The sequence below is a fragment of the Antechinus flavipes genome, chromosome 3, assembly GCF_016432865.1.
Source record: "Antechinus flavipes isolate AdamAnt ecotype Samford, QLD, Australia chromosome 3, AdamAnt_v2, whole genome shotgun sequence".
NCBI lineage: Eukaryota > Metazoa > Chordata > Mammalia > Dasyuromorphia > Dasyuridae > Antechinus > Antechinus flavipes.
Genome location: NC_067400.1, coordinates 612,919,943 through 612,946,553, shown reverse-complemented (window position 1 = coordinate 612,946,553; position 26,611 = coordinate 612,919,943). Strand labels below are relative to the sequence as shown.

The 26,611-nt window shown below is 43.4% G+C and overlaps 1 protein-coding gene across 5 annotated transcripts; it reads right to left on the bottom strand.

The window, feature by feature from the left end:
- Positions 1 to 350: 350 nt before the first annotated feature.
- Positions 351 to 26,611, bottom strand: IFNL3 (interferon lambda 3). Of its 5 annotated transcripts, none has more exons than XM_051989046.1 (5): positions 26,146 to 26,611; positions 25,846 to 25,923; positions 25,472 to 25,615; positions 16,597 to 16,677; positions 351 to 619 (listed from the first exon to the last, which is right to left on the bottom strand). In XM_051989046.1, the coding sequence occupies exons 1-5, from the start codon at positions 26,320 to 26,322 to the stop codon at positions 524 to 526; spliced, it is 576 nt and encodes a 191-aa protein (XP_051845006.1). In that variant the 5' UTR covers positions 26,323 to 26,611; the 3' UTR covers positions 351 to 523. The 5 variants fall into 5 exon arrangements, with proteins under 5 accessions (XP_051845006.1, XP_051845004.1, XP_051845005.1 ...); XM_051989044.1 differs by lacking the exon at positions 16,597 to 16,677 and adding an exon at positions 8,672 to 8,752; XM_051989045.1 differs by lacking the exon at positions 351 to 619 and adding an exon at positions 8,274 to 8,510.

The following is a 26,611-nucleotide window of genomic DNA, read 5'->3' as shown; positions in this document are numbered from 1 at the left end:
GGTCAAAGGAGACCCGGACTGCAGCCACACAGAGATCCAGGTCAACGCACACATCCTACAGTCCCACTTATACCCACACATACAAACCCACAATTCCACCAGCTCACAGCCATACCCAGCCCTCTGACTATATACACAAACCCACAATTGCATTCACACATTCATAACCCTACCTGTTCACAGCCACATACAGATCTACAATTGCGCACACAAACCTACAAATCCACAAACTCACCTGCTCAGAGCCACACACAAAAACCCACAACCACACTTGCTTAAAGCCACAAACAGTCACACAGAAAACAACTACAAAATGACAGACGAGCTTTCAATATTTTTTGTGTGTTTTCTTATTTATTTAACAAAATATAGAAAAAATACAAAAGTACAAAACTATCCTCTGGCATATAAAGTATGTGAGTGTTAGGGGTGGAGGGAATGAATAAATTAGAAGGGTGTTGTTCCATAAATAATATTTGGAGTGCAAAAGTTCAGTCTCAGACCTCAAGCTGGGTCTGGAACTTCAACATAGGTCCCCATAGGCTACACATCGGAGGTCTTGGAGCAAGAGTCGGAAGAGATTGAGCATGATGGATGCTTCGAGGCAATTGTGAGGCTCCTGAAGAGAAGAGAATAGACACAGGGGTAAGTGTCCTCCGGGGAATCCTGAGTCCCTCAGAGGGAGACAGAGTCTCTTGCTGCCCAGACTCTGGGGTCCCCTCTGACTCCTCCCTTGGATCCCCAGGTGCTAGTTGTAGATCTGAAGCTTTTCTAACTTACCTTTCTGGCCTCACTGAATTTGTTCAGCCAATTCTTCAGGCGTCCTGGAAGCCTTTGTTCTTTAGAGGGCTGGGAAGTCACCTGTGTAGGGAGAGAGTGGACTTGATAAAAGCGCAGGGAACCCAGGCGTTTGATGGGTGGGGGGAGGAGAGATCCAGGTATTGCAGTCTCTCAGCCTCACTGCAAAGGAACCAGGCACCTGAGAGACAGGGAACAGCTCCATGCCCATTGGTCCAGGGAAGCCCCGCCCACCCTCCGGTACTCACACAGCTTTGGATCTCTTGGTGGATGTGGCTGAGCGTTTGTAGGGGCTGAGCCAGAACGCTGTCCAACTCCGGCTTGGTTACGGCTTTCAAGACCTCCAGAGTCAATTTCAGCTCAGCCTCTAAGAGCACTGGCCGAACTGACAGCTGTGAGGGGAGAGATGAGAGGCGTTGTGAGGGAGAGGCTGATGAAGGGGACAGGGGAAGAGACTGGGGGAGGACCGACAGAAGGCGGAGAGAAATGGAGATGCGACAGATTTTGGAGAAAGGTGATATGGGACTGACAGGTGGGGAGCGCCCCTTCTTACCGGCAGCTGCCGAAGGTCCCAGTTTCTGTGGAAGAATCTGGAGCTACATTTCCTCTCCGTCTGAAGCATGGTCTTCTCCTTGAGGGGATGAAGAGGAAGACGTTAAAGGCTTGTGACCCTTCTAGGTCCTTGCGATGTAGGACGGAGATTAGAAACACAGAAAGGGACAGAGCTCAAGAAGGAAGGATCAACGTTAGACCTAAGTGCGAGAGATGAGTATTGGAGCACAGTAAAAGAGATCGAGGTTAGACCCCACCCCCGCCCCCCACCCCCTTCCCGGGAAGTGGGAGGTGGCAGGAGTGGAGTACAAAAAGCCCTCCAGGAACTTACATAGGCATTCTGGGCCACCTTGAAGGCTTCCAGCTCCCGAGGCGAAAGAGACTTGAACTGGCTCATCTGGCAGCTCCTCTCGGGGGGAAAGCTGTTGGGAGTCGGGGCCAGGGACTTCGACATCGCCCCTGACATCAGGGCAGAAAGCAGCAAGGGGAGAGCCTGCCGAAGCATCATGGCCTTGGAGAGATGAGGCTGCAAGTGTCTCAGGAGACCGCTTCATCCCCGCACTTTTAAGCGGCCAAGCCGGAGATTCCCCTGATGTATGAAAAATGGAAAGAGATTCGTAAAATCTCGCTGCGAAAGGCTCGGACGGGGCCAGGTGTGTCTGCAAGGTTCTTACCTTGAAAGGGCGGGTACCGGGAGAGGGAAACGGAAAGAGCAAGGTCCAGCCTAAGGGAGCCTGGAAAGAAATCATTCCACAAAGAAGCAGCTCTTGGGCTCACCCCGGTTGGGGCGCATCTTCCCTCCTCGCGGCCTCTTCCTGGCTCATCCCCCTTTCAGACTTCTGCCCATAACCCTTCTTTTTCTTCCCTTCTTTCTCCCTTGGAGCTTCCTATGCCGGCACTCCTCCTTCAGCGCATCTCTCCCTTTTTCCTCTGGCTCCCCTCCAATCTTTTACTCTCAGCTTCCTCCTTCTCCCCTTTTTTACCCTATCAATTTCCTCCAAATCTTTCCTCTATCCAAGACTCTTACTGAACTTTTCTCTTTGTACAGAGACGATTGGAGTTAAGTCAATAGCCCACACAGGTAGGAAATGTTAAGTGTCTGAGGCTGAATCTGAACTCAGGTCAGCCTGTCTCTAGGGCCGGTGCTCTATCCACTGCCATCGAGCTGCCCCTCTACCCAGTGACTCGTTAGCCAAATATCTCCTCCTCTGGAAATCTGTGTGAACTAGAGCAAACTTTAATTTCTCTCTGCTTTAGTTCTCGTGTATAAAATGGAGGCAATAATATTTGTAACACTTTATTCACAAAGTTTTGGGGAGAATCAAAGCAATGTATGTAAATTGTTTTGCACTTCTTATAAACATATAAATGTTACTGTTCTTGGGCGCCTTTTTTTTCTGGGAGAAGGTTAAAGTTATGAAAATAATAGTGTAATTTCCCAAAAGCGATTGTTTCTGCTTTCTTTTTCCTTTACAATTATCGACCCAGCTCTTCGTCTATTAGCAATGGATGTACAAAATAGGTATACTGCAAAACCAGTTTCATACACTGTATGTCCAATTACACATCACAGCCCGACCAGTTATCATTCTTCATCTTTGAAGAGACCATGGAATTTCTCTAGAAAGCTAAAATAACCTGTTGCTTGAAGCAATGGAAACAAAACAAAAAACGGGGAACTGTTAAGGATTGTGCCTGAGTGGGAAGGGGCAGGTCAGTTCTCCAGAAAGCCCCCACAACGGTGAATCCTAACATAACTGAAGCAATTGCAAATCAGCTTTTATTGACACAGATGTTGTTTGTGGATTGGGAATGAAATCAATTGGAGGCAAAAGAGGAAAAGGAGTGAAATCGGAGATTGCAACTGCCTCTCAGTCTCTTTGTATTGATATCATCCACTCACATGAAAGGATCTATTCTGATGGTCAGAAGTAGATCCCCAGCAGCCACTAACAGGAGGCTTCAGGAACAAATGGCGCCCAGCGTGAGGCACCCGAATCATAAGAAACAAAGAAGCAGCAGCAGCAGCAGCAGTGCTTGAGAGCTGTTCGTGAATGGGATCCTCCTGGGAGAATTCCTGCTGTAACCTGTGGGGAAGGAAAAGGAGAAGAGAGCTGGTAAGACTTTTTCAGTTGGGGTAATTAAAATGGGCCAACGCACCAAAGTGTCAAGCCAGGAGACTGAGGAGAGACTTATGAAAAATGCCTCTTCTGACTACTTCTCAATCTGTCAGAAAGTTTGCCTCCGTGACATCTCACAAGACCCAATACCTACTATAGTGTCTCCCTCTGCAACCATCCAGAATAGGACAAAAAGACTTTGATAGTGCTCTTTGCATTCCTCAACATTCAGACTCGGATAACAGCCCTTGACCTTCCTGGACAAACGAAGAGACCATGCAGTTGGGGGAAAATAATTGTGTCCCCATAAAACAAAAAATGGGGAGGTAGATCCTCAGCAGCCAATAACAGGAGGCTCCTGTAACAAATGGCGCCCTTGGGTTCACATACTCTGGGAATATCCTTTCAACATCTTCATAACTGGGTTGCCTCTAGCCCACATCTCTGTTTTCTTCTTTGCTATTTCCATTGGCTCTCTTAGCACATCTGGGACTATGCTATTAGAGGCCAGATAGATCAACTATCCTTGATAGTGAAAAGATTTAACTGTGCCCCACACAGTGCCTTTGGGTTTGACTGTTTGAGGATGGAAAAAAGGGAGGAGCATTGCTCACCAAAAACATGCCCACGAGTGTGGGGAAACATCATTACAAGGCTGTGGGATAATATCTTGTTGAATTAGAGCTCCATGACAAGAAGGAAAGCCTAACATTGGAAAAGGGAAGGGAGACTGTTGCTTTTGCCTAAAATTAATTTTCTCCCTTGTGTCCCTCTTTGATCTCAAGAGAGATTTCCTGACACCCTTTGAAGATGTGGGGAGTGGGGCAGGTTGTAGGGACTTGCTGCAATCAGGACTGTCCTGGGAGAGCTGGGATCCACCAGTTGGAACAGTCAAGACCCATGGTAATGGTAGACTAGTGGCTAGAAGGTTCAGCTTTTGAAAATCCTTTTGGTGGGGAAGGAGCTAGGGACACCCATCTACCACCTTCTCTTTCCAAATCTTCCACTGATCTTAATTCAGTACCTGAGGTGGGGTTTCAGACATACAATTCTCCTCCCCACAATTTCCCACAAATATACACTTGTTCTTTTTTCATGACCTGCAGAGTCAGAGTACAGGTGTTTTGAAATTGTCCCTCTGACAACTCAAAAAAAAATGGCAATAAGGCAAGGAAAAGGAAGTTTGGTGATAAGTTTGGGGTTAAAAATACTCCAAGCAAGCACACTGAACCTTTTTCCTACATTTTTTGTTATGTGGCTATAGCCTTATGAATTGAGAGAAAAGAGGTTGTTTCAACGGATAAAGACCAGATGAAGCGTTGGGGGACTTTGAGTTCTGTGGAGACCAATGATTTCATATTTTAATGTTTTTAATATTTCATAACCCTCTAATCTCCATTCAGAACCTGGTCAGAATAGATTTTCTTTTGATCAAGTTTTGTTTTGGCTTACTTGCCCATTTGTTTAGAGCCAGACTGCTTGGTGGGGTGGGAGAGGTTTGGTACCAGAGACCCTGATGAGACCACTTGGTTGGTGACTTGAATCTATAGCACCATCTGGGGGACAGTTCAAATATGCTGGCCTCTCCCTCCCCTCCCCACCCCCCCACTGAATCAAGGAATACTGATTTCCTGTGGGTTTCAAGATGATGACACGAAAATCGATGACATAGACTTCTTACACAGCTGCTGTGGACCAGTTGACACATGGAGTACTCACCAAGTGTCACACACTGTCCACAGGTGTTACATGAAAATATTTACTTCTCTTTCTGGACTTTAATCTTTTGTTATTTCCACTTTCATCTTTAAATGTCCTCATGATGAATGTTTTTAGTTGCCAAGATCCTGCCAAGCTTTCTCCAAATTTCTCTGCTTCTCGCTGTTTCCTGAGTTGATACTGCTCAAACTCTTCCTTACCAACTTACCGTTTTATATTGTAAAATTGGTACTGCCCTTAGCTACCACATCTCTCCACTTGGCAAATAGATCAGACATTTGCTGACTCAAGTGGTTTATAGAGTCCTTTGATTTACACAGGCTAAACTTCTCTAGAAACTTTTATTATCTGGGTCAATATCTGTTCGCCCATCCATTTTCTATTTGGGGATGTCAATAACTCTTTCAAATGGGCATCACTGCTTTGATTGTTCAGCATATTTTTCCCTCATCTTAAATAATTTAATCTTCATGTGTATTGGCAACTTGGGAACCTCTTCCTCACTGCCCCATGAAAATTATAAACTCACAGGAAATATTCCTAATCTGAAGGAATCCAAAGAAGTCAGTTTCTTTTCTTTCATCTTCCCCACACACACACCTGGAATTAATGCAGGAAAAACTCCAAAATAAACCATAGCGCATGACTCAGTTAATCTAAATGTAGGTAAGAGAGCCCCCAACTCATACAGGTATTTAATGTATAATATGAACTTTAGGGATGAGGCAACTTGTATTTGATCATGTAGAAAACACACCTAAGATGCTAAAGATATAAAAGTGAATGAACCAAAACAGAAAGAGAAAAATCCATCACCTCTCAATGGAAAAGAACTGAATTTGATGTTGTTTTCAGGGCCTCCCAATCTCCTCAAGACTTGTGCTACTACCCTGTTGCGTAGATACCCTTCCCAGAAAGTAAAAATGCCACAGTAATCTCCTTTCTCTGAGACCTACACTTCTTTAGTTGAGTCTTCCTAATTTGGTATTGCAGGTATCAGGATGAATCTCTGGTTGGGGATAAAGGTAGGGGGTGGGGTGGGGGGGCGGGGTGCAGAAGGAAGTGACTACTACATCAGATTCACAGACCTGCCTATGGATTATGCTTCAACAAAGGTCCCTCCAGTGAACGTAACTTTAATAGACAGTTCCCAACAGAAACATGGTCAAAAGTTGTTAGAATAGTGAGCAGTTCTCAGAAGAAAAATTACAAACGAATACAATCACATAAGAAAATACCTCAAATCACTGATAAGTGGAAGGCAAATCAAAACAACTCTGAGGTTTTACTTCCTCCCCAGAGAATTGTCAAAGATGACAAAAACTGGAAAAAGTCAGTTTTTGGACAAGTACTGGATAGTACATAAATGCATTGTTGGTGGAGTTGTGAATTAGTACAATCATTTAAAAAAGCAATTATGTCTTATGCAAATGAAGAAGATTTTTAGCTTTTAGTCCATGCTCTTTGACCCAGATTCTATTGCTAGACATATACTCCAGACAGCTCATTGATATGAAATAAGAATCTATATATCTATATATCTATATATAATATTACACCTTTTTTTTTGCATGAGGAAGTAAGGGTTAAGTGACTTGCCCAGGTTCACATAGCTAGGAAGTCTTAAGTGTCTGATCACATTTGAACTCAGATCCTCCTGACTTCAAGGCCCATACTTTAACCACTGTACCATCTAGCTAATTTTAACATATATTTTTTTCTAGTAGAAAAAACTGGAAACAAAAGAAATGTCCATTGACTCTTGTTGAATTGTTTCATTCCTGCCTGACTCTCTGTGACCCCTATTTTGGATTCTTTTTTCACACATACATACATATAGCAGCCTAATTATTTAAAAGTGGTCTTTGACATTTGGATCTGTGGCATTTCTGGGTGCCAAAGACTCCTCATGGAAGCCAGTCAATGCTTATATACACTTGGGAATCAGAGTTGTTCCTAAGGATGGCACTAACCGATAGCTTCAAAATTCATGAGAAGAATGAATATTATAATGAGAGGTGGGCTTCTCTTAATGAGGGAATGGGGGAATTTGATTGGATCACTCAGTCTTAGACAAAGAGACTTTACTCTTATCCAAACTACCCCTACCTAGGGCCGTCTTGACAAAAGGGTTCTGCCTCTCCTCAGTCTTGGCAGGCTAAAACACAGAAGACTTCATTTCTTGGGACTAGAATCTCTTGGAAAGGTTTTCCTACTTGAATGGGCAAACAGCTCCCCCTAGACAGGATAGGTAGCCCAAATTTTGGGTAAGGTCAGAAATCTCTGCAATAATTTGTTATTTAATCATCATTTCGATCATTACTCTGTTTTCTGCCCCATCCCCCTTTATTTTATGTTCCATCTTTAGTTGCTCTGATTGAGGAAGAGGGAGAAGCAAATTTGTGTGTAAATGCCATAGGGTCTTTGTTCTTCAAGTGAGGCAAGATGCACAAATTCCATGGACTGTCTTCTTTCTCAAGGGAGGACACTGAATCAAGAAATCTCTTTATGTCTGATGGTCTCCCAAGCCCAGCATCCAGCTGGCTCCGCTAAGAGGGTACACGGATTCCTGGTCCCTATCACCTATGTCCAAGGGGCTCACTCAGAGTCAGGCAGGATTGGTCGACTAGAGTCCCTATTAAATGCAATCTAATTTTCCAGCCCAGGTACTACCTTCCCAGCAAAGTGGAGCCCACAAGCGAGGTCAAAGGAGACCCGGACTGCAGCCACACGGAGATCCAGGTCAACGCACACATCCTACAGTCCCACTTATACCCACACATACAAACCCACAATCCCACAAGCTCACAGCCATACACAGCCCTCTGACTATATACACAAACCCACAATTGCATTCACACATTCATAACCCTACCTGTTCACAGCCACATACAGATCTACAATTGCACACACAAACCTACAAATCCACAAACTCACCTGCTCAGAGCCACACACAAAAACCCACAACCACACTTGCTTAAAGCCACAAACAGTCACACAGAAAACAACTACAAAACGACAGACGAGCTTTCAATATTTTTTGTGTGTTTTCTTATTTATTTAACAAAATATAGAAAAAATACAAAAGTACAAAACTATCCTCTGGCATATAAAGTATGTGAGTGTTAGGGGTGGAGGGAATGAATAAATTAGAAGGGTGTTGTTCCATAAATAATATTTGGAGTGCAAAAGTTCAGTCTCAGACCTCAAGCTGGGTCTGGAACTTCAACATAGGTCCCCATAGGCTACACATCGGAGGTCTTGGAGCAAGAGTCGGAAGAGATTGAGCATGATGGATGCTTCGAGGCAATTGTGAGGCTCCTGAAGAGAAGAGAATAGACACAGGGGTAAGTGTCCTCCGGGGAATCCTGAGTCCCTCAGAGGGAGACAGAGTCTCTTGCTGCCCAGACTCTGGGGTCCCCTCTGACTCCTCCCTTGGATCCCCAGGTGCTAGTTGTAGATCTGAAGCTTTTCTAACTTACCTTTCTGGCCTCACTGAATTTGTTCAGCCAATTCTTCAGGCGTCCTGGAAGCCTGTGTTCTTTAGAGGGCTGGGAAGTCACCTGTGTAGGGAGAGAGTGGACTTGATAAAAGCGCAGGGAACCCAGGCGTTTGATGGGTGGGGAGAGGAGAGATCCAGGTATTGCAGTCTCTCAGCCTCACTGCAAAGGAACCAGGCACCTGAGAGACAGGGAACAGCTCCATACCCATTGGTCCAGGGAAGCCCCGCCCACCCTCCGGTACTCACACAGCTTTGGATCTCTTGGTGGATGTGGCTGAGCGTTTGTAGGGGCTGAGCCAGAACGCTGTCCAACTCCGGCTTGGTTACGGCTTTCAAGACCTCCAGAGTCAATTTCAGCTCAGCCTCTAAGAGCACGGGCCGAACTGATAGCTGTGAGGGGAGAGATGAGAGGCGTTGTGAGGGAGAGGCTGATGAAGGGGACAGCGGAAGAGACGGGGGGAGGACCGACAGAAGGGGGAGAGAAATGGAGATGCGACAGATTTTGGAGAAAGATGATATGGGACTGACAGGTGGGGAGCGCCCCTTCTTACCGGCAGCTGCCGAAGGTCCCAGTTTCTGTGGAAGAATCTGGAGCTACATTTCCTCTCCGTCTGAAGCATGGTCTTCTCCTTGAGGGGATGAAGAGGAAGACGTTAAAGGCTTGTGACCCTTCTAGGTCCTTGCGATGTAGGACGGAGATTAGAAACACAGAAAGGGACAGAGCTCAAGAAGGAAGGATCAACGTTAGACCTAAGTGCGAGAGATGAGTATTGGAGGACAGTAAAAGAGATCGAGGTTAGACCCCACCCCCGTCCCCCACCCCTTTCCCGGGAAGTGGGAGGTGGCAGGAGTGGAGTACAAAAAGCCTTCCAGGAACTTACGTAGGCATTCTGGGCCACCTTGAAGGCTTCCAGCTCCCGAGGCGAAAGAGACTTGAACTGGCTCATCTGGCAGCTCCTCTCGGGGGGAAGGCTGTTGGGAGTCGGGGCCAGGGACTTCGACATCGCTCCTGACATCAGGGCAGAAAGCAGCAAGGGGAGAGCCTGCCGAAGCATCATGGCCTTGGAGAGATGAGGCTGCAAGTGTCTCAGGAGACCGCTTCATCCCCGCACTTTTAAGCGGCCAAGCCGGAGATTCCCCTGATGTATGAAAAATGGAAAGAGATTCGTAAAATCTCGCTGCGAAAGGCTTGGACGGGGCCAGGTGTGTCTGCAAGGTTCTTACCTTGAAAGGGCGGGTACCGGGAGAGGGAAACGGAAAGAGCAAGGTCCAGCCTAAGGGAGCCTGGAAAGAAATCATTCCACAAAGAAGCAGCTCTTGGGCTCACCCCGGTTGGGGCGCATCTTCCCTCCTCGCGGCCTCTTCCTGGCTCATCCCCCTTTCAGACTTCCACCCTGCCCCTGCCCATACTCCCCCGCGCCCCCTTTTTCTTCCCTTCTTTCTCCCTTGGAGCTTCCTATGCCGGCACTCCTCCTTCAGCGCATCTCTCCCTTTTTCCTCTGGCTCCCCTCCAATCTTTTACTCTCAGCTTCCTCCTTCTCCCCTTTTTTACCCTATCAATTTCCTCCAAATCTTTCCTCTATCCAAGACTCTTACTGAACTTTTCTCTTTGTACAGAGACGATTGGAGTTAAGTCAATAGCCCACACAGGTAGGAAATGTTAAGTGTCTGAGGCTGAATCTGAACTCAGGTCAGCCTGTCTTTAGGGCCGGTGCTCTATCCACTGCCATCGAGCTGCCCCTCTACCCAGTGACTCGTTAGCCAAATATCTCCTCCTCTGGGAATCTGTGTGAACTAGAGCAAATTATTTAATTTCTCTCTGCTTTAGTTCTCTCACGTATAAAATGGAGCCAATAATACTTGTAACACTTTATTCACAAAAGTTTTGGGGAGAATCAAATCAATGTATGTAAATTGTTTTGCACTCCTCATAAACATATAAATGTTACTGTTCTTGGGCGCCCTTTTTTCTGGGAGAAGCTTAAAGTTATGAAAATAATAGTGTAATTACCCAAAAGCGATTGTTTCTGCTTTCTTTTTCCTTTACAATTATGGACCCAGCTCTTCGTCTATTAGCAATGGATGTACAAAATGGGTATACTGCAAAACCAGTTTCATACATTGTATGTCCAATTACACATCACAGCCCCACCAGTTATCATTCTTCATCTTTGAAGAGACCATGGAATTTCTCTAGAAAGCTAAAATAACCTGTTGCTTGAAGCAATGGAAACAAAACAAAAAACAGGGAACTGTTAAGGATTGTGCCTGAGTGGGAAGGGGCAGGTCAGTTCTCCAGAAAGCCCCCACAACGGTGAATCCTAACATAACTGAAGCAATTGCAAATCAGCTTTTATTGACACAGATGTTGTTTGTGGATTGGGAATGATATCAATTGGAGGCAAAAGAGGAAAAGGAGGGAGATCGGAGATTGCAACTGCCTCTCAGTCTCTTTGTATTGATATCATCCACTCACATGAAAGGATCTATTCTGATGGTCAGAAGTAGATCCCCAGCAGCCACTAACAGGAGGCTTCAGGAACAAATGGCGCCCAGCGTGGGGCACCCGAATCATAAGAAACAAAGAAGCAGCAGCAGCAGCAGCAGTGCTTGAGAGCTGTTCGTGAATGGGATCCTCCTGGGAGAATTCCTGCTGTAACCTGTGGGGAAGGAAAAGGAGAAGAGAGCTGGTAAGACTTTTTCAGTTGGGGTAATTAAAATGGGCCAACGCACCAAAGTGTCAAGCCAGGAGACTGAGGAGAGACTTATGAAAAATGCCTCTTCTGACTACTTCTCAATCTGTCAGAAAGTTTGCCTCCGTGACATCTCACAAGACGCAATACCTACTATAGCGTCTCCCTCTGCAACCATCCAGAATAGGACAGAAAGACTTTGATAATGCTCTTTGCATTCCTCAACATTCAGACTCGGATAACAGCCCTTGACCTTACTGGACAAACGAAGAGACCATGCAGTTGAGGGAAAATAATTGTATCCCCATAAAACAAAAAATGGGGAAGTAGATCCTCAGCAGCCAATAACAGGAGGCTCCCGTAACAAATGGCGCCCTTGGGTTTACATATTCTGGGAATATCCTTTCAACATCTTCATAACTGGGTTGCCTCTAGCCCACATCTCTGTTTTCTTCTTTGCTATTTCCTTTGCTCTCTTAGCACATCTGGGACTATGCTATTAGAGGCCAGATAGATCAACTATCCTTGATAGTGAAAAGATTTAACCTGTGCCCCACACAGTGCCTTTGGGTTTGACTGTTTGAGGATGGAAAAAATGGAGGAGCATTGCTCACCAAAAACATGCCCACGAGTGTGGGGAAACATCATTACAAGGCTGTGGGATAATATCTTGTTGAATTAGAGCTCCACGACAAGAAGGAAAGCCTAACATTGGAAAAGGGAAGGGAGACTGTTGCTTTTGCCTAAAATTAATTTTCTCCCTTGTGTCCCTCTTTGATCTCAAGAGAGATTTCCTGACACCCTTTGAAGATGTGAGGAGTGGGGCAGGTTGTAGGGACTTGCTGCAATCAGGACTGTCCTGGGAGAGCTGGGACCACCAGATTGGACAACGGTAGCAGTTGGAACAGTCAAGACCCATGGTAATGGTAGACTAGTGGCTAGAAGGTTCAGCTTTTGAAAATCCTTTTGGTGGGGAAGGAGCTAGGGACACCCATCTACCACCTTCTCTTTCCAAATCTTCCACTGATCTTAATTCAGTACCTGAGGTGGGGTTTCAGACATACAATTCTCCTCCCCACAATTTCCCATAAATATACACTTGTTCTTTTTTCATGACCTGCAGAGTCAGAGTACAAGTGTTTTGAAATTGTCCTTCTGACAACTCAAAAAAAAATGGCAATAAGGCAAGGAAAAGGAAGTTTGGTGATAAGTTTGGGATTAAAAATACTCCAAGCAAGCACACTGAACCCTTTTTCCTACATTTTTTCTTATGTGGCTATAGCCTTATGAATTGAGAGAAAAGAGGTTGTTTCAACGGATAAAGACCAGATGAAGCGTTGGGGGACTTTGAGTTCTGTGGAGACCAATGATTTCACATTTTAATGTTTTTAATATTTCATAACCCTCTAATCTGCATTCAGAACCTGGTCAGAATAGATTTTCTTTTGATCAAGTTTTGTTTTGGCTTACTTGCGCATTTGTTTAGAGCCAGACTGCTTGGTGGGGTGAGGGAGGTTTGGTGCCAGAGACCCTGATGAGACCACTTGGTTGGTGACTTGAATCTATAGCACCATCTGGGGGACAGTTCAAATATGCTGTCCTCTCCCTCCCCCCCCCAGCCCCCCACTGAATCAAGGAATACTGATTTCCTGTGGGTTTCAAGATGATGACACGAAAATCGATGACATAGACTTCTTACACAGCTGCTGTGGACCAGTTGACACATGGAGTACTCACCAAGTGTCACACACTGTCCACAGGTGTTACATGAAAATATTTACTTCTCTTTCTGGACTTTAATCTTTTGTTATTTCCACTTTCATCTTTAAATGTCCTCATGATGAATGTTTTTAGTTGCCAAGATCCTGCCAAGCTTTCTCCAAATTTCTCTGCTTCTCGCTGTTTCCTGAGTTGATACTGCTCAAATTCTTCCTTACCAACTTACCGTTTTATATTGTAAAATTGGTACTGCCCTTAGCTACCACATCTCTCCACTTGGCAAATAGATCAGACATTTGCTGACTCAAGTGGCTTATAGAGTCCTTTGATTTACACAGGCTAAACTTCTCTAGAAACTTTTATTATCTGGGTCAATATCTGTTCGCCCATCCATTTTCTATTTGGGGATGTCAATAACTCTTTCAAATGGGCAACACTGCTTTGATTGTTCAGCATATTTTTTCCCTCATCTTAAATAATTTACTCTTCATGTGTATTCACAACTTGGGAACCTCTTCCTCACTGCCCCATGAAAATTATAAACTCACAGGAAATATTCCTAATCTGAAGGAATCCAAAGAAGTCAGTTTCTTTTCTTTCATCTTCCCCCCAAACACACCTGCAATTAATGCAGGAAAAACTCCAAAATAAACCATAGCGCATGACTCAGTTTCTCTAAATGTAGGTAAGAGAGCCCCCAACTCATACAGATATTTAATGTATAGTATGAACTTTAGGGATGAGGAAACTTGTATTTAATCATGTAGAAAACACACCTAAGATGCTAAAGATGTAAAAGTGAATAAACCAAAACAGAAAGAGAAAAATCCATTACTTCTCAATGAAAAAGAACTGTATTTGATGTTGTTTTCAGGGCCCCCCAATCTCCTCAAGACTTGTGCTACTACCCTGTTGCGTAGATACCCTTCCCAGAAAACAAAAATTCCACAGTAATCTCCTTTCTCTGAGACCTACACTTCTTTAGTTGAGTCTTCCTAATTTGGTATTGCAGGTATCAGGATGAATCTCTGGCTGGGGATAAAGGTAGGGGGTGGGGTGGGGGGGCGGGGTGCAGAAGGAAGTGACTACTACATCAGATTCACAGACCTGCCTATGGATTATGCTTCAACAAAGGTCCCTCCAGTGAACGTAACTTTAATAGACAGTTCCCAACAGAAACATGGTCAAAAGTTGTTAGAATAGTGAGCAGTTCTCAGAAGAAAAATTACAAACGAATACAATCACATAAGAAAATACCTCAAATCACTGATAAGTGGAAGGCAAATCAAAACAACTCTGAGGTTTTACTTCCTCCCCAGAGAATTGTCAAAGATGACAAAAACTGGAAAAAGTCAGTTTTTGGACAAGTACTGGATAGTACATAAATGCATTGTTGGTGGAGTTGTGAATTAGTACAATCATTTAAAAAAGCAATTATGTCTTATGCAAATGAAGAAGATTTTTAGCTTTTAGTCCATGCTCTTTGACCCAGATTCTATTGCTAGACATATACCCCAGAGAGCTCATTGATATGAAATAAGAATCTATATATCTATATATAATATTACACCTTTTTTTTTGCATGAGGAAGTAAGGGTTAAGTGACTTGCCCAGGTTCACATAGCTAGGAAGTCTTAAGTGTCTGATCACATTTGAACTCAGATCCTCCTGACTTCAAGGCCCATACTTTAACCACTGTACCATCTAGCTAATTTTAACATATATTTTTTTCTAGTAGAAAAAACTGGAAACAAAAGAAATGTCCATTGACTCTTGTTGAATTGTTTCATTCCTGCCTGACTCTCTGTGACCCCTATTTTGGATTCTTTTTTCACACATACATACATATAGCAGCCTAATTATTTAAAAGTGGTCTTTGACATTTGGATCAGTGGCATTTCTGGGTGCCAAAGACTCCTCATGGAAGCCAGTCAATGCTTATATACACTTGGGAATCAGAGTTGTTCCTAAGGATGGCACTAACCGATAGCTTAAAAATTCATGAGAAGAATGAATATTATAATGAGAGGTGGGCTTCTCTTAATGAGGGAATGGGGGAATTTGATTGGATCACTCAGTCTTAGACAAAGAGACTTTACTCTTATCCAAACTACCCCTACCTAGGGCAGTCTTGACAAAAGGGTTCTGCCTCTCCTCAGTCTCAGCAGGCTAAAACACAGAAGACTTCATTTCTTGGGACTAGAATCTCTTGGAAAGGTTTTCCTACTTGAATGGGCAAACAGCTCCCCCTAGACAGGATAGGTAGCCCAAATTTTGGGTAAGGTCAGAAATCTCTGCAATAATTTGTTATTTAATCATCATTTCGATCATTACTCTGTTTTCTGCCCCATCCCCCTTTATTTTATGTTCCATCTTCAGTTGCTCTGATTGAGGAAGAGGAAGAAGCAAATTTGTGTGTAAATGCCATAGGGTCTTTGTTCTTCAAGTGAGGCAAGATGCACAAATTCCATGGACTGTCTTCTTTCTCAAGGGAGGACGCTGAATCAAGAAATCTCTTTATGTCTGATGGTCTCCCAAGCCCAGCATCCAGCTGGCTCCGCTAAGAGGGTACACTGATTCCTGGTCCCTATCACCTATGTCCAAGGGGCTCACTCAGAGTCAGGCAGGATTGGTCGACTAGAGTCCCTATTAAATGCAATCTAATTTTCCAGCCCAGGTACTACCTTCCCAGCAAAGTGGAGCCCACAAGCGAGGTCAAAGGAGACCCGGACTGCAGCCACACGGAGATCCAGGTCAACGCACACATCCTACAGTCCCACTTATACCCACACATACAAACCCACAATCCCACCAGCTCACAGCCATACACAGCCCTCTGACTATATACACAAACCCACAATTGCATTCACACATTCATAACCCTACCTGTTCACAGCCACATACAGATCTACAATTGCACACACAAACCTACAAATCCACAAACTCACCTGCTCAGAGCCACACACAAAAACCCACAACCACACTTGCTTAAAGCCACAAACAGTCACACAGAAAACAACTACAAAACGACAGACGAGCTTTCAATATTTTTTGTGTGTTTTCTTATTTATTTAACAAAATATAGAAAAAATACAAAAGTACAAAACTATCCTCTGGCATATAAAGTATGTGAGTGTTAGGGGTGGAGGGAATGAATAAATTAGAAGGGTGTTGTTCCATAAATAATATTTGGAGTGCAAAAGTTCAGTCTCAGACCTCAAGCTGGGTCTGGAACTTCAACATAGGTCCCCATAGGCTACACATCGGAGGTCTTGGAGCAAGAGTCGGAAGAGATTGAGCATGATGGATGCTTCGAGGCAATTGTGAGGCTCCTGAAGAGAAGAGAATAGACACAGGGGTAAGTGTCCTCCGGGGAATCCTGAGTCCCTCAGAGGGAGACAGAGTCTCTTGCTGCCCAGACTCTGGGGTCCCCTCTGACTCCTCCCTTGGATCCCCAGGTGCTAGTTGCAGATCTGAAGCTTTTCTAACTTACCTTTCTGGCCTCACTGAATTTGTTCAGCCAATTCTTCAGGCGTCCTGGAAGCCTGTGTTCTTTAGAGGGCTGGGAAGTCACCTGTGTAGGGAGAGAGTGGACTTGATAAAAGCGCAGGGAACCCAGGCGTTTGATGGGTGGGGGGAGGAGAGATCCAGGTATTGCAGTCTCTCAGCCTCACTGCAAAGGAACCAGGCACCTGAGAGACAGGGAACAGCTCCATACCCATTGGTCCAGGGAAGCCCCGCCCACCCTCCGGTACTCACACAGCTTTGGATCTCTTGGTGGATGTGGCTGAGCGTTTGTAGGGGCTGAGCCAGAACGCTGTCCAACTCCGGCTTGGTTACGGCTTTCAAGACCTCCAGAGTCAATTTCAGCTCAGCCTCTAAGAGCACTGGCCGAACTGACAGCTGTGAGGGGAGAGATGAGAGGCGTTGTGAGGGAGAGGCTGATGAAGGGGACAGGGGAAGAGACGGGGGGAGGACCGACAGAAGGGCGAAATGGAGATGCGACAGATTTTGGAGAAAGGTGATATGGGACTGACAGGTGGGGAGCGCCCCTTCTTACCGGCAGCTGCCGAAGGTCCCAGTTTCTGTGGAAGAATCTGGAGCTACATTTCCTCTCCGTTTGAAGCATGGTCTTCTCCTTGAGGGGATGAAGAGGAAGACGTTAAAGGCTTGTGACCCTTCTAGGTCCTTGCGATGTAGGACGGAGGTTAGAAACACAGAAAGGGACAGAGCTCAAGAAGGAAGGATCAACGTTAGACCTAAGTGCCAGAGATGAGTATTGGAGCACAGTAAAAGAGATCGAGGTTAGACCCCACCCCCGTCCCCCACCCCTTTCCCGGGAAGTGGGAGGTGGCAGGAGTGGAGTACAAAAAGCCCTCCAGGAACTTACGTAGGCATTCTGGGCCACCTTGAAGGCTTCCAGCTCCCGAGGCGAAAGAGACTTGAACTGGCTCATCTGGCAGCTCCTCTCGGGGGGAAGGCTGTTGGGAGTCGGGGCCAGGGACTTCGACATCGCCCCTGACATCAGGGCAGAAAGCAGCAAGGGGAGAGCCTGCCGAAGCATCATGGCCTTGGAGAGATGAGGCTGCAAGTGTCTCAGGAGACCGCTTCATCCCCGCACTTTTAAGCGGCCAAGCCGGAGATTCCCCTGATGTATGAAAAATGGAAAGAGATTCGTAAAATCTCGCTGCGAAAGGCTCGGACGGGGCCAGGTGTGTCTGCAAGGTTCTTACCTTGAAAGGGCGGGTACCGGGATGAATCTCTGGCTGGGGATAAAGGTTGGGGAGTGGAGAAGGAAGTGGCTACTACATCAGATTCACAAAACTGCCTATGGATTGTGCTCACCAAAGGCCCCTCTAGTGAACTTAACTTTAATAGACAATTCCCAATTCCCAATTTCGCGGTCAAAAGTTGTTAGAACTGTGACCAGTTCTCAAAAGAAAAATTACAAACGAATACAATCACATAAGAAAATGCCTCAAATCACTAATAAGTGGAAGGCAAATCAACACATCTCTGAAGTTTTACCTCCTCACCAGGGAATTGTCAACGATGACAAAAACTGGAAAAAGTCAGTTTTTGGACAAGTACTGTATAGTACATAAATGCATTGTTGGTGGAGTTGTGAATTAATACAAGCATTTAAATAAGCAATTATGTCTTATGCAAATGAAGAAGATTTTTAGCTTTTAGTCCATGCTCTTTGACCCAGATTCTATTGCTAGACCTATACCCCAGAAAGCTCATTGATATGAAATAAGGATCTATATACACCAAAATATTACATTTTTTTTTGCATGAAGTTAGAGTTAAGTGACTTGCCCAGGTTCACACAGGTAGGAAGTCTTAAGTGTCTGGTCACATTTGAACTCAAGTCCTGACTCCAAGACCCATACTTTAACCACTGTACCATCTAGGTACTTTTAACTTTTTTTTTAAGTAGAAAAAACTGGAAACAAAATAAATGTCCATTGACTGTTGTTGAATTGTTTCATTCTGACTCTCTCTGATGCTATTTTGGGCTTTTTTCTTGGTGAAGATCTCGGTTTGTCATTTCCTTTTCCAGATCATTTTATAGATGAACAAAGGCAAACAAGGTAAATGAGTTGCTCGATGTCACAAATCCAGTAGCTATTTAAAATGAATTTATGATGAGTCTTCCTGATTCCAAACAAAGTATTCTATCAATTGTCCCTCTCCATTGATCATGGAATGGCTAAATATAACGTGGTACATGAATGTAATGGACTATAAGTGCTATATAAGAACAATGAATATAATAAGTATAGAAAAGCATGGGACAATTTAAGTGAATGGAGGCAGATTAAAACAAGAGAATCAAGGAAAAAATATGCACGAGGACAATGAACCTGAGGTTTCCTGTTACCTCCAGGATCAAAGGAGGACCTTTGAGGACCTTGAAGTGAGTGCAAGGGATAATGTTGTAAAAAATTACCCATGCGAAAGGGACCTGTATGTGCCAAAATGTTTGTAGCAGCCCTATTTGTAGTGGCTAGAAACTGGAAAATGAATGGATGCCCATCAATTGGAGAATGGCTGGGCAAATTGTGGTATATGAATGTTATGGAATATTATTGTTCTGTAAGAAATGACCAGCAGGATGAATACAGAGAGGACTGGCGAGACTTACATGAACTGATGCTAAGTGAAATGAGCAGAACCAGGAGATCATTATACACTTCGACAACGATATTGTATGAGGACATATTTTGATGGAAGTGGATTTCTTTGACAAAGAGACCTAACTAAGTTTCAATTGATAAATGACGGACAAAAGCAGCTACACCCAAAGAACCAACACTGGGAAACGAATGTGAACTATCTGCATTTTTGTTTTTCTTCCCGGGTTATTTATACCTTCTGAAACCAATTTTCCCTGCGCAACAAGAGAACTGTTCAGTTCTGCAAACATATATTGTATCTAGGATATACTGCAACATATCCAACATATAAAGGACTGCTTGCCATCTAGGGGAGGGGGTGGAGGGAGGGAGGGAAAAAAAATCGGAAAAGAAACGAGTGCAAGGGATAATGTTGTCAATATAAAGTAATCATTAAATAAAAATTTTTTAAAAAATTACCCATGCATTTGTACTGTCAATAAAAAGTTATAATTTTTAAAAATCCTTTGTTTGAAGGCTTTCCTAACCTAGTGTTTACTTCCCTTTCTAGACTTACTATACATTCCTCCCTTCCCCTTGCTTTGTTTTCCACTGACAGTTTTCCTTCTTTCCTCCAGGTATATTAAAATGTGGGCAGGAGGTATTCCAACTAAGAGATCTGGAAAGAACTGGGGATTTGCATCCAGGCAGTTCCGATAGACTTGCGATGGAAAATGTCATGTGCATCCAGAGAGAGAACTATGGAGACTGAATATGGAAGGAAGCATAGTATTTTCATCTTTTTATTATTGTTATTGTTTGTTTGCTTATTTTTTCTCAAGTTTTTTTTACCTTGTTATCTGTTTTTTCTTGCATAGCATGACAAATATGGAAATACGTTTAGAAGAATTGCTCATGTTTAACCTGTATCAGATTGCTTACTCTCTTGGGGTGGGGGTAGAGAGGAAGACAAGAAGTAAAATTTGGACAACATTTTACAGAGGTGAATGTTGAAAGCTATCTTTGCATTTTATAAGGGTGAATATTAAAACTAATTATGCATGTATGCTTTTAATTATTTTCTTTTGTTATTAAAGCTTTTTATTTCCAAAACATATGCATAGATGATTTTCAACATTTACCCTTGCAAAAACTCATGTTCAGATATTTTTCCCTTTCTTTTCCTTACCCCTTCCCCTAGATAGCAAGCAATCCAATATATGTTAAACATGTCTAATTTTTCTTTACTTATTTCCACAATGATCATACTGCACAAGAAAAACCAGATCAAAAAGGAAAAGAATGAGAAAGAAAACAAAATGCAAGCAAATGACAACAAAAAGAGGGAAAACACTATGTTATGATCCACACTCAATTCCCACAGTCCTCTTTCTGAGTACAAATGGCTCTCTTTATCACAAGATCATGGGAACTGGCCCAAATTACTTCATTGTTGAAAAGATGTGCATATATTTTGAAAATAAAAAGTTTTTTATTAAAGCTTTTTAAATTTCAAAATATATGCATGGATTATTTTTCAACATTAACCCTTGAAACATCTTGTGTTTCAATTTTTCCCCTTCTCCCTCCATCCCCTCCTCCAGATAGCAAGTAATCTAATATATGTTAAACATGGTAAGATATACGTTAAATCCAATATATGCACACATACTTATACAATTACTTTGCTGCACACACAAGAAAAATCAAATCAAAAAGGAACAAAATTAAGAAAGAAAATAAAATGCAAGCAAACAGTTACAAAAAGAGTCAAAATACTATGTTGTGTTCCACACTCAGTTCCTACACAGTCTTCTCTCAGAGCGCAGATGGTTCTCTTCATCACAAGATCATTGGAACTGGTCTGAGTCATCTCGTTGATGAAGAGAGCCACGTCCATCAGAATTGATCATTGTAAAATCTCATTTTTGTCCTATAAAATGATCTCCTAATTCTACTCACCTCACTCAGCATCATACGTCTCTCCAGATCTCTTTGAAATCATCCTGCTGGGCATTTCTTAAAGAACAATAATATTCCATAACACTCATATCCCATAACTTATTCAGCCATTCTGCAACTGATTGCATCCATTCAGTCTCCAGTTTTTTGCTACTACTAAAAGGGCTGCTACACACATTTTGGTACCTGTGGGTCCTTTCCCTCCTTTAAGATCCCTTTGGGGAAAATAAAATGTTTTAATTTTTAAAAACTACCTTTGCATGTATTTGGAAAAAATAAAATACTATTAAAAACAAATAAATAAAATCAGCTTGTTGGCACTGGTGTTTCCTGAAAAACAGATTCAGGGATGAATTCATCCATCAGAGATGATTGTTCCTTACCTTTTACTTTTTAATTTCTAGGGTTTAATGCCTGAAATGTAGTAGGCATTTAATAAATGCTTATTGACTAACTGTGAGACATTTACAGAGTGAAAAAGGCCATTTCATGGTGGAAGACAGACTGAGTCCAGAAGAAATCCAGGAAGTTGTGGGCTAACCCAGATTTTGAATTGGTTACGGCACACCCTCCTGTATTAATAGTGCCTCTGCAAAACATCATGGCTTGATGGTGGGGGGAGGGAAAAAAATTAATCATCACCTCCACTATGGCCCTGTCCTTTCCTCTGGTAGAAGTGAAAGTGCTATGATTCACAAAACTGGGAATCAAATCTTTTCCTAGAACTGCTTATCTCTCATCCAATGCAGCAGGCTTGTCTTCTCAGAGACACCAAAATCATGACCAATTTTCAAGTACCCAATGCCTGGATCCCCTTCCAATTCAATCAGAGACCTTTCATATTTCCGAAAGAGATAAAGGGATACAACCACTTTTACTCTGTTGATGTCTTATTACCTTCTTATTATGACATAAAAAGTTCAAGAGACTTAGCGTCTGGGTAATTAATAATTTGATTATTGCTAGCAGATCTTTTTTATTGCCCTGAGTACAAAATAAGAAAAAAACAAAATAGAAAGAGGATAGAAGACCAAAGAATTAGAGATCATCATTGATCACAAAATAAATAATTTTTACTATATTATGTTAAAAAGAATGCAGACAAGATTAGAAGGGAAGCAATAAACTGGGAAAACATTTTTATATCCAAAGGATATGACAAAGGCCTCATTTCTAAAATATAGAGAGAATTGAGTCAAATTTATGATAGTTCAAGCCGTTGTTCAAGTGATAAATGGCCAAAGGATATGAATAGACAATTCTCAGATGAAGAAATTGAAACTATTTGCAGTCACAGGAAAAGATGCTCCAAATCACTATTGATTAGAGAAAAGCAAATTAAGAGAACACTGAGATAACTCTACACACCTCTTAGATTGGCCAAGATGACAGGAAAAGATAATGAAGAATGTTGGAGGGGCTCTGGGAAAACTGGGACACTAATACAGTGTTGTTGGAACTGTGAACAAATCCAACCATTCTGGAGAGCAATTAGGAACTCTGGTCAAAAAGTTATCAAACTGTGCATATCCTTTTATCAAGCAATGTTATTACTGGGCTTATATGCTTAAAAAAAAAAAGATCTTAAAAGAGGGAAAAGGACCCACATGTGGAAAAATGTTTGTGGCAGCCCTCTTTATAGTGGCAGGAAACTGGAAATTGAGTGAATGCCCATCAATTGGAGAATGGCTGAATAAACTGTGGTATATGAATTTTATGGAATACTATTGTTCTATAAGAAACGATCAGCAGGATGATTTCAGAGAGGTCTGGAGAAACTTACAGGAACTGATGCTGAGTGAAAAGAGCAGAACCAGGAGGTCATTATACATGGCAACAAGAAGACTATATGATGATCAATTCTGATGGACATGGCTCTCTTCAACAATGAGATGATTCAAATCAGTTCTGCTTGTTCAGTGTTATAGAGATCCATCTACACTAGAGAGAGGATTGTGGGAACAAAGTGTGGACCACAACATAGCATTTTCACTCTCTCTGTTGTTATTAGCTTGCATTTTGTTTTCTTGCTCAGTTTTTCTTTTTCCTCCTTCTTGATCTAATTTTACTTGTGCAACAAGATAACTGTATAAATATGTGTATGTATATATATATATATATAGGATTTATTATGTATTTTAACATAAAAAAAGGAAAAGGAGAAAAAAGGAAAGTAAAAAGGAAAAACATTATCATGTGCCCAGCAGAACATCTGAGAGATTCAAAATATAATAAATTTTCATTTCGAGAAACATATATAACAATAGAAAATATATTCATGAGAGTTTATCTTTGCTTCCATATAGGTTACACTTTTATTCTCCCTCTACTTCCTGTGGGGAAAGAAAGGGAGAAGAGACCTGGTAAGACTTTTTCAATTGGCATAATTAAATGCTCATACATATACTTGGAAGAGTAGTTGTTCTTAAGGATGGCAATAACTCTGATAGGTTAATGAGAATGAATATTATATGAGAGGTGGGCTTATTCTAATAAGAGAATGGGGGAACTTGATTGGATAACTCAGTCTTAGACAAAGGGATTTTACTGTTATCCAAACTATCCCTACCTAGGGCAGTCTTGACAAAAGGGTTCTGCCTGCCTCTCCTCAGTCTTGGCAGGCTAAAACACAGAAGACTTCATTTCTTGGGACTAGAATCTCTTGGAAAGGTTTTCCTACTTGAATGGGCAAACAGCTCCCCCTAGACAGGATAGGTAGCCCAAATTTTGGGTAAGGTCAGAAATCTCTGCAATAATTTGTTATTTAATCATCATTTCGATCATTACTCTGTTTTCTGCCCCATCCCCCCTTATTTTATGCTCCATCTTCAATTGCTCTGATTGAGGAAGAGGAAAAAGCAAATTTGTGTGTAAATGCCATAGGGTCTTTGTTCTTCAAGTGAGGCAAGATGCACAAATTCCATGGACTGTCTTCTTTCTCAAGGGAGGACGCTGAATCAAGAAATCTCTTTATGTCTAATGGTCTCCCAAGCCCAGCATCCAGCTGGCTCCGCTAAGAGGGTACACTGATTCCTGGTCCCTATCACCTATGTCCAAGGGGCTCACTCAGAGTCAGGCAGGATTGATTGACTAGAGTCCCTATTAAATGCAATCTAATTTTCCAGCCCAGGTACTACCTTCCCAGCAAAGTGGAGCCCACAAGCGAGGTCAAAGGAGACCCAGACTGCAGCCACACGGATATCCAGGTCAATGCACACATCCTACAGTCCCACTTATACCCACACATACAAACCCATAATCCCACCAGCTCACAGCCATACACAAACCTACAACTACACACACACATAGACAGTCTCAATCCCACCTGCTCACAACCACACAAAGCCCTCTGACCATATACACAAACCCATAATTGCATTCAAAATCCACAACCCTACCTGTTTACAGTTAAACACAGATCTACAATTACACACACAAACCCACAACTGTGCTCACAAATCCTCAATCTCACCTTCTCACAACTACACATAGAAACACACAACCACACTTGCTTATAGCCACAGTCACACAGAAAACAACTACAAAATGACAGAGAAGATTTCAATATTTTTGCGTTTTCTTATTTATTTAACAAAATATAGAAACAAATACAAAAGTATAAAACTGTCCTCTGGCATATAAAGTATGTGAGTGTTGGGCATGGAGTAAATAAATTAGAAGGGTGTTGGTCCATAAATAAAGTTTGGAGTGCAAAAGTCCACTCTGAGATCTCAGGGTGGGTCTGAATCTTCAACATAGGTCCCCAGAGGCTACACATCGGAGGTCTCTGGTCAGGATTCCTAAGAGATTGAGCATAATGGATGCTTCTAGGCAATTGTGAGCCTCCTAAAAAGAAGAGACACAGGGATAAGGGTTCTCTGGGGAATCCTGAATCCTTGTTCCTCCCTCAGAGGGAGACAGAGTCTCTTGCTGCCCAGACTCTGGGGTCCCCTCTGACTCCTCCTTTCCATCCCCCGGTGCCATCAGTAGATCTGAAGCTTTTCTAACTCACCTTTCTAGCCTCACTGAGCTTGTTCAACCAATTATTCAGGCGGCCTGGAGGCCTGTGTTCTTTAGAGAGCCTGGAAGTAACCTGTGTAGGGAGAGGGTGGACTTAATAAAAGGAAGGGGACCCAGGCATTTGATGGATGTGGCAGGGGGAGGAGGAGATTCCAGGTATTGCATCCCCTCAGCCTCACTGCAAGGGACCCAGGCACCTGAGAGACAGGGAACAGCTCCATGCCCATTGGTCCAGGGGAGCCCCGCCCACCCTCCGGTACTCACACAGCTTTGGATCTCTTGGTGGATGTGGCTGAGCGTTTGTAGGGGCTGAGCCAGAACGCTGTCCAACTCCGGCTTGGTTACGGCTTTCAAGACCTCCAGAGTCAATTTCAGCTCAGCCTGTAAGACCACGGGCCGAACTGACAGCTGTGAGGGGAGAGATGAGAGGCGTTGTGAGGGAGAGGCTGATGAAGGGGACAGGGGAAGAGACGGGGGAGCACCGACAGAAGGGGGAGAGAAATAGGGATGCGACAGATTTTGGAGAAAGGTGATGAGGGACTGACAGGTGAGAGGAGATTGGGGAAAAGAAATGGGGATACGACAGATTTTGGAGAAAGGTGATGTGCGACTGACAGGTGGGGAGCGCCCCTTCTTACCTGCAGCTGCCGAAGGTCCCAGCTTCTGTGGAAGAATCTGGAGCTACATTTCCTCTCCGTCTGAAGCATGGTCTTCTCCTTGAGGGGATGAAGAGGAAGACATTAAAGGCTTGTGACCCTTCTAGGTCCTTGCGATGTAAGATGGAGGTTAGAAACAGAGAAAAGGACAGAGCTCAAGAAGGAAGGATGAAGATTAGACCTAAGTGCAAGAGATGAGTATTGGAGCACAGTAAAAGAGATCGAAGTTAGACCCCCGGGAAGTGCGAGGGCAGGAGTACAAAAAGCCCGCCAGGAACTTACGTAGGCATCCTTGGCCACCTTGAAAGTTTCCATCTCCCGAGGTGAAAGAAACTTGAAGTGGCTGATCTGGCAGCTCCTCTCGGGGGGAAGATTACTGAGAGTCGGGGCCAGGGACTTCGAAATCGTCCCTGACATCAGGGCAGAAAGCAGTAGCGGGAGAGCCTGAGGAAGCATCATGGCCTTGGAGAAGTGAGGTGGCAAGTGTCTCAGGAGACGGCTTCATCCCTGCACTTTTAAGCGGCCCAGCCGGAGATTCCACAGATGCGTAAAAAATGGAAACAGATTCCAAAAATCCCTCAGCGGAAGGGGCGAGGCAGGTGTCTGCATGAAAAAGAGCGGGTACCAGGAAAGGGAAACTGAAAGAGCAAGGTCATGTAGCCAGTGGTTCCACAAAAGCAGCAGCTCCTGCACTCGCCCCGGATGGGGCACACCTTCCCTCCTCGTGGCCTCTTTCCGGCTCATCTCC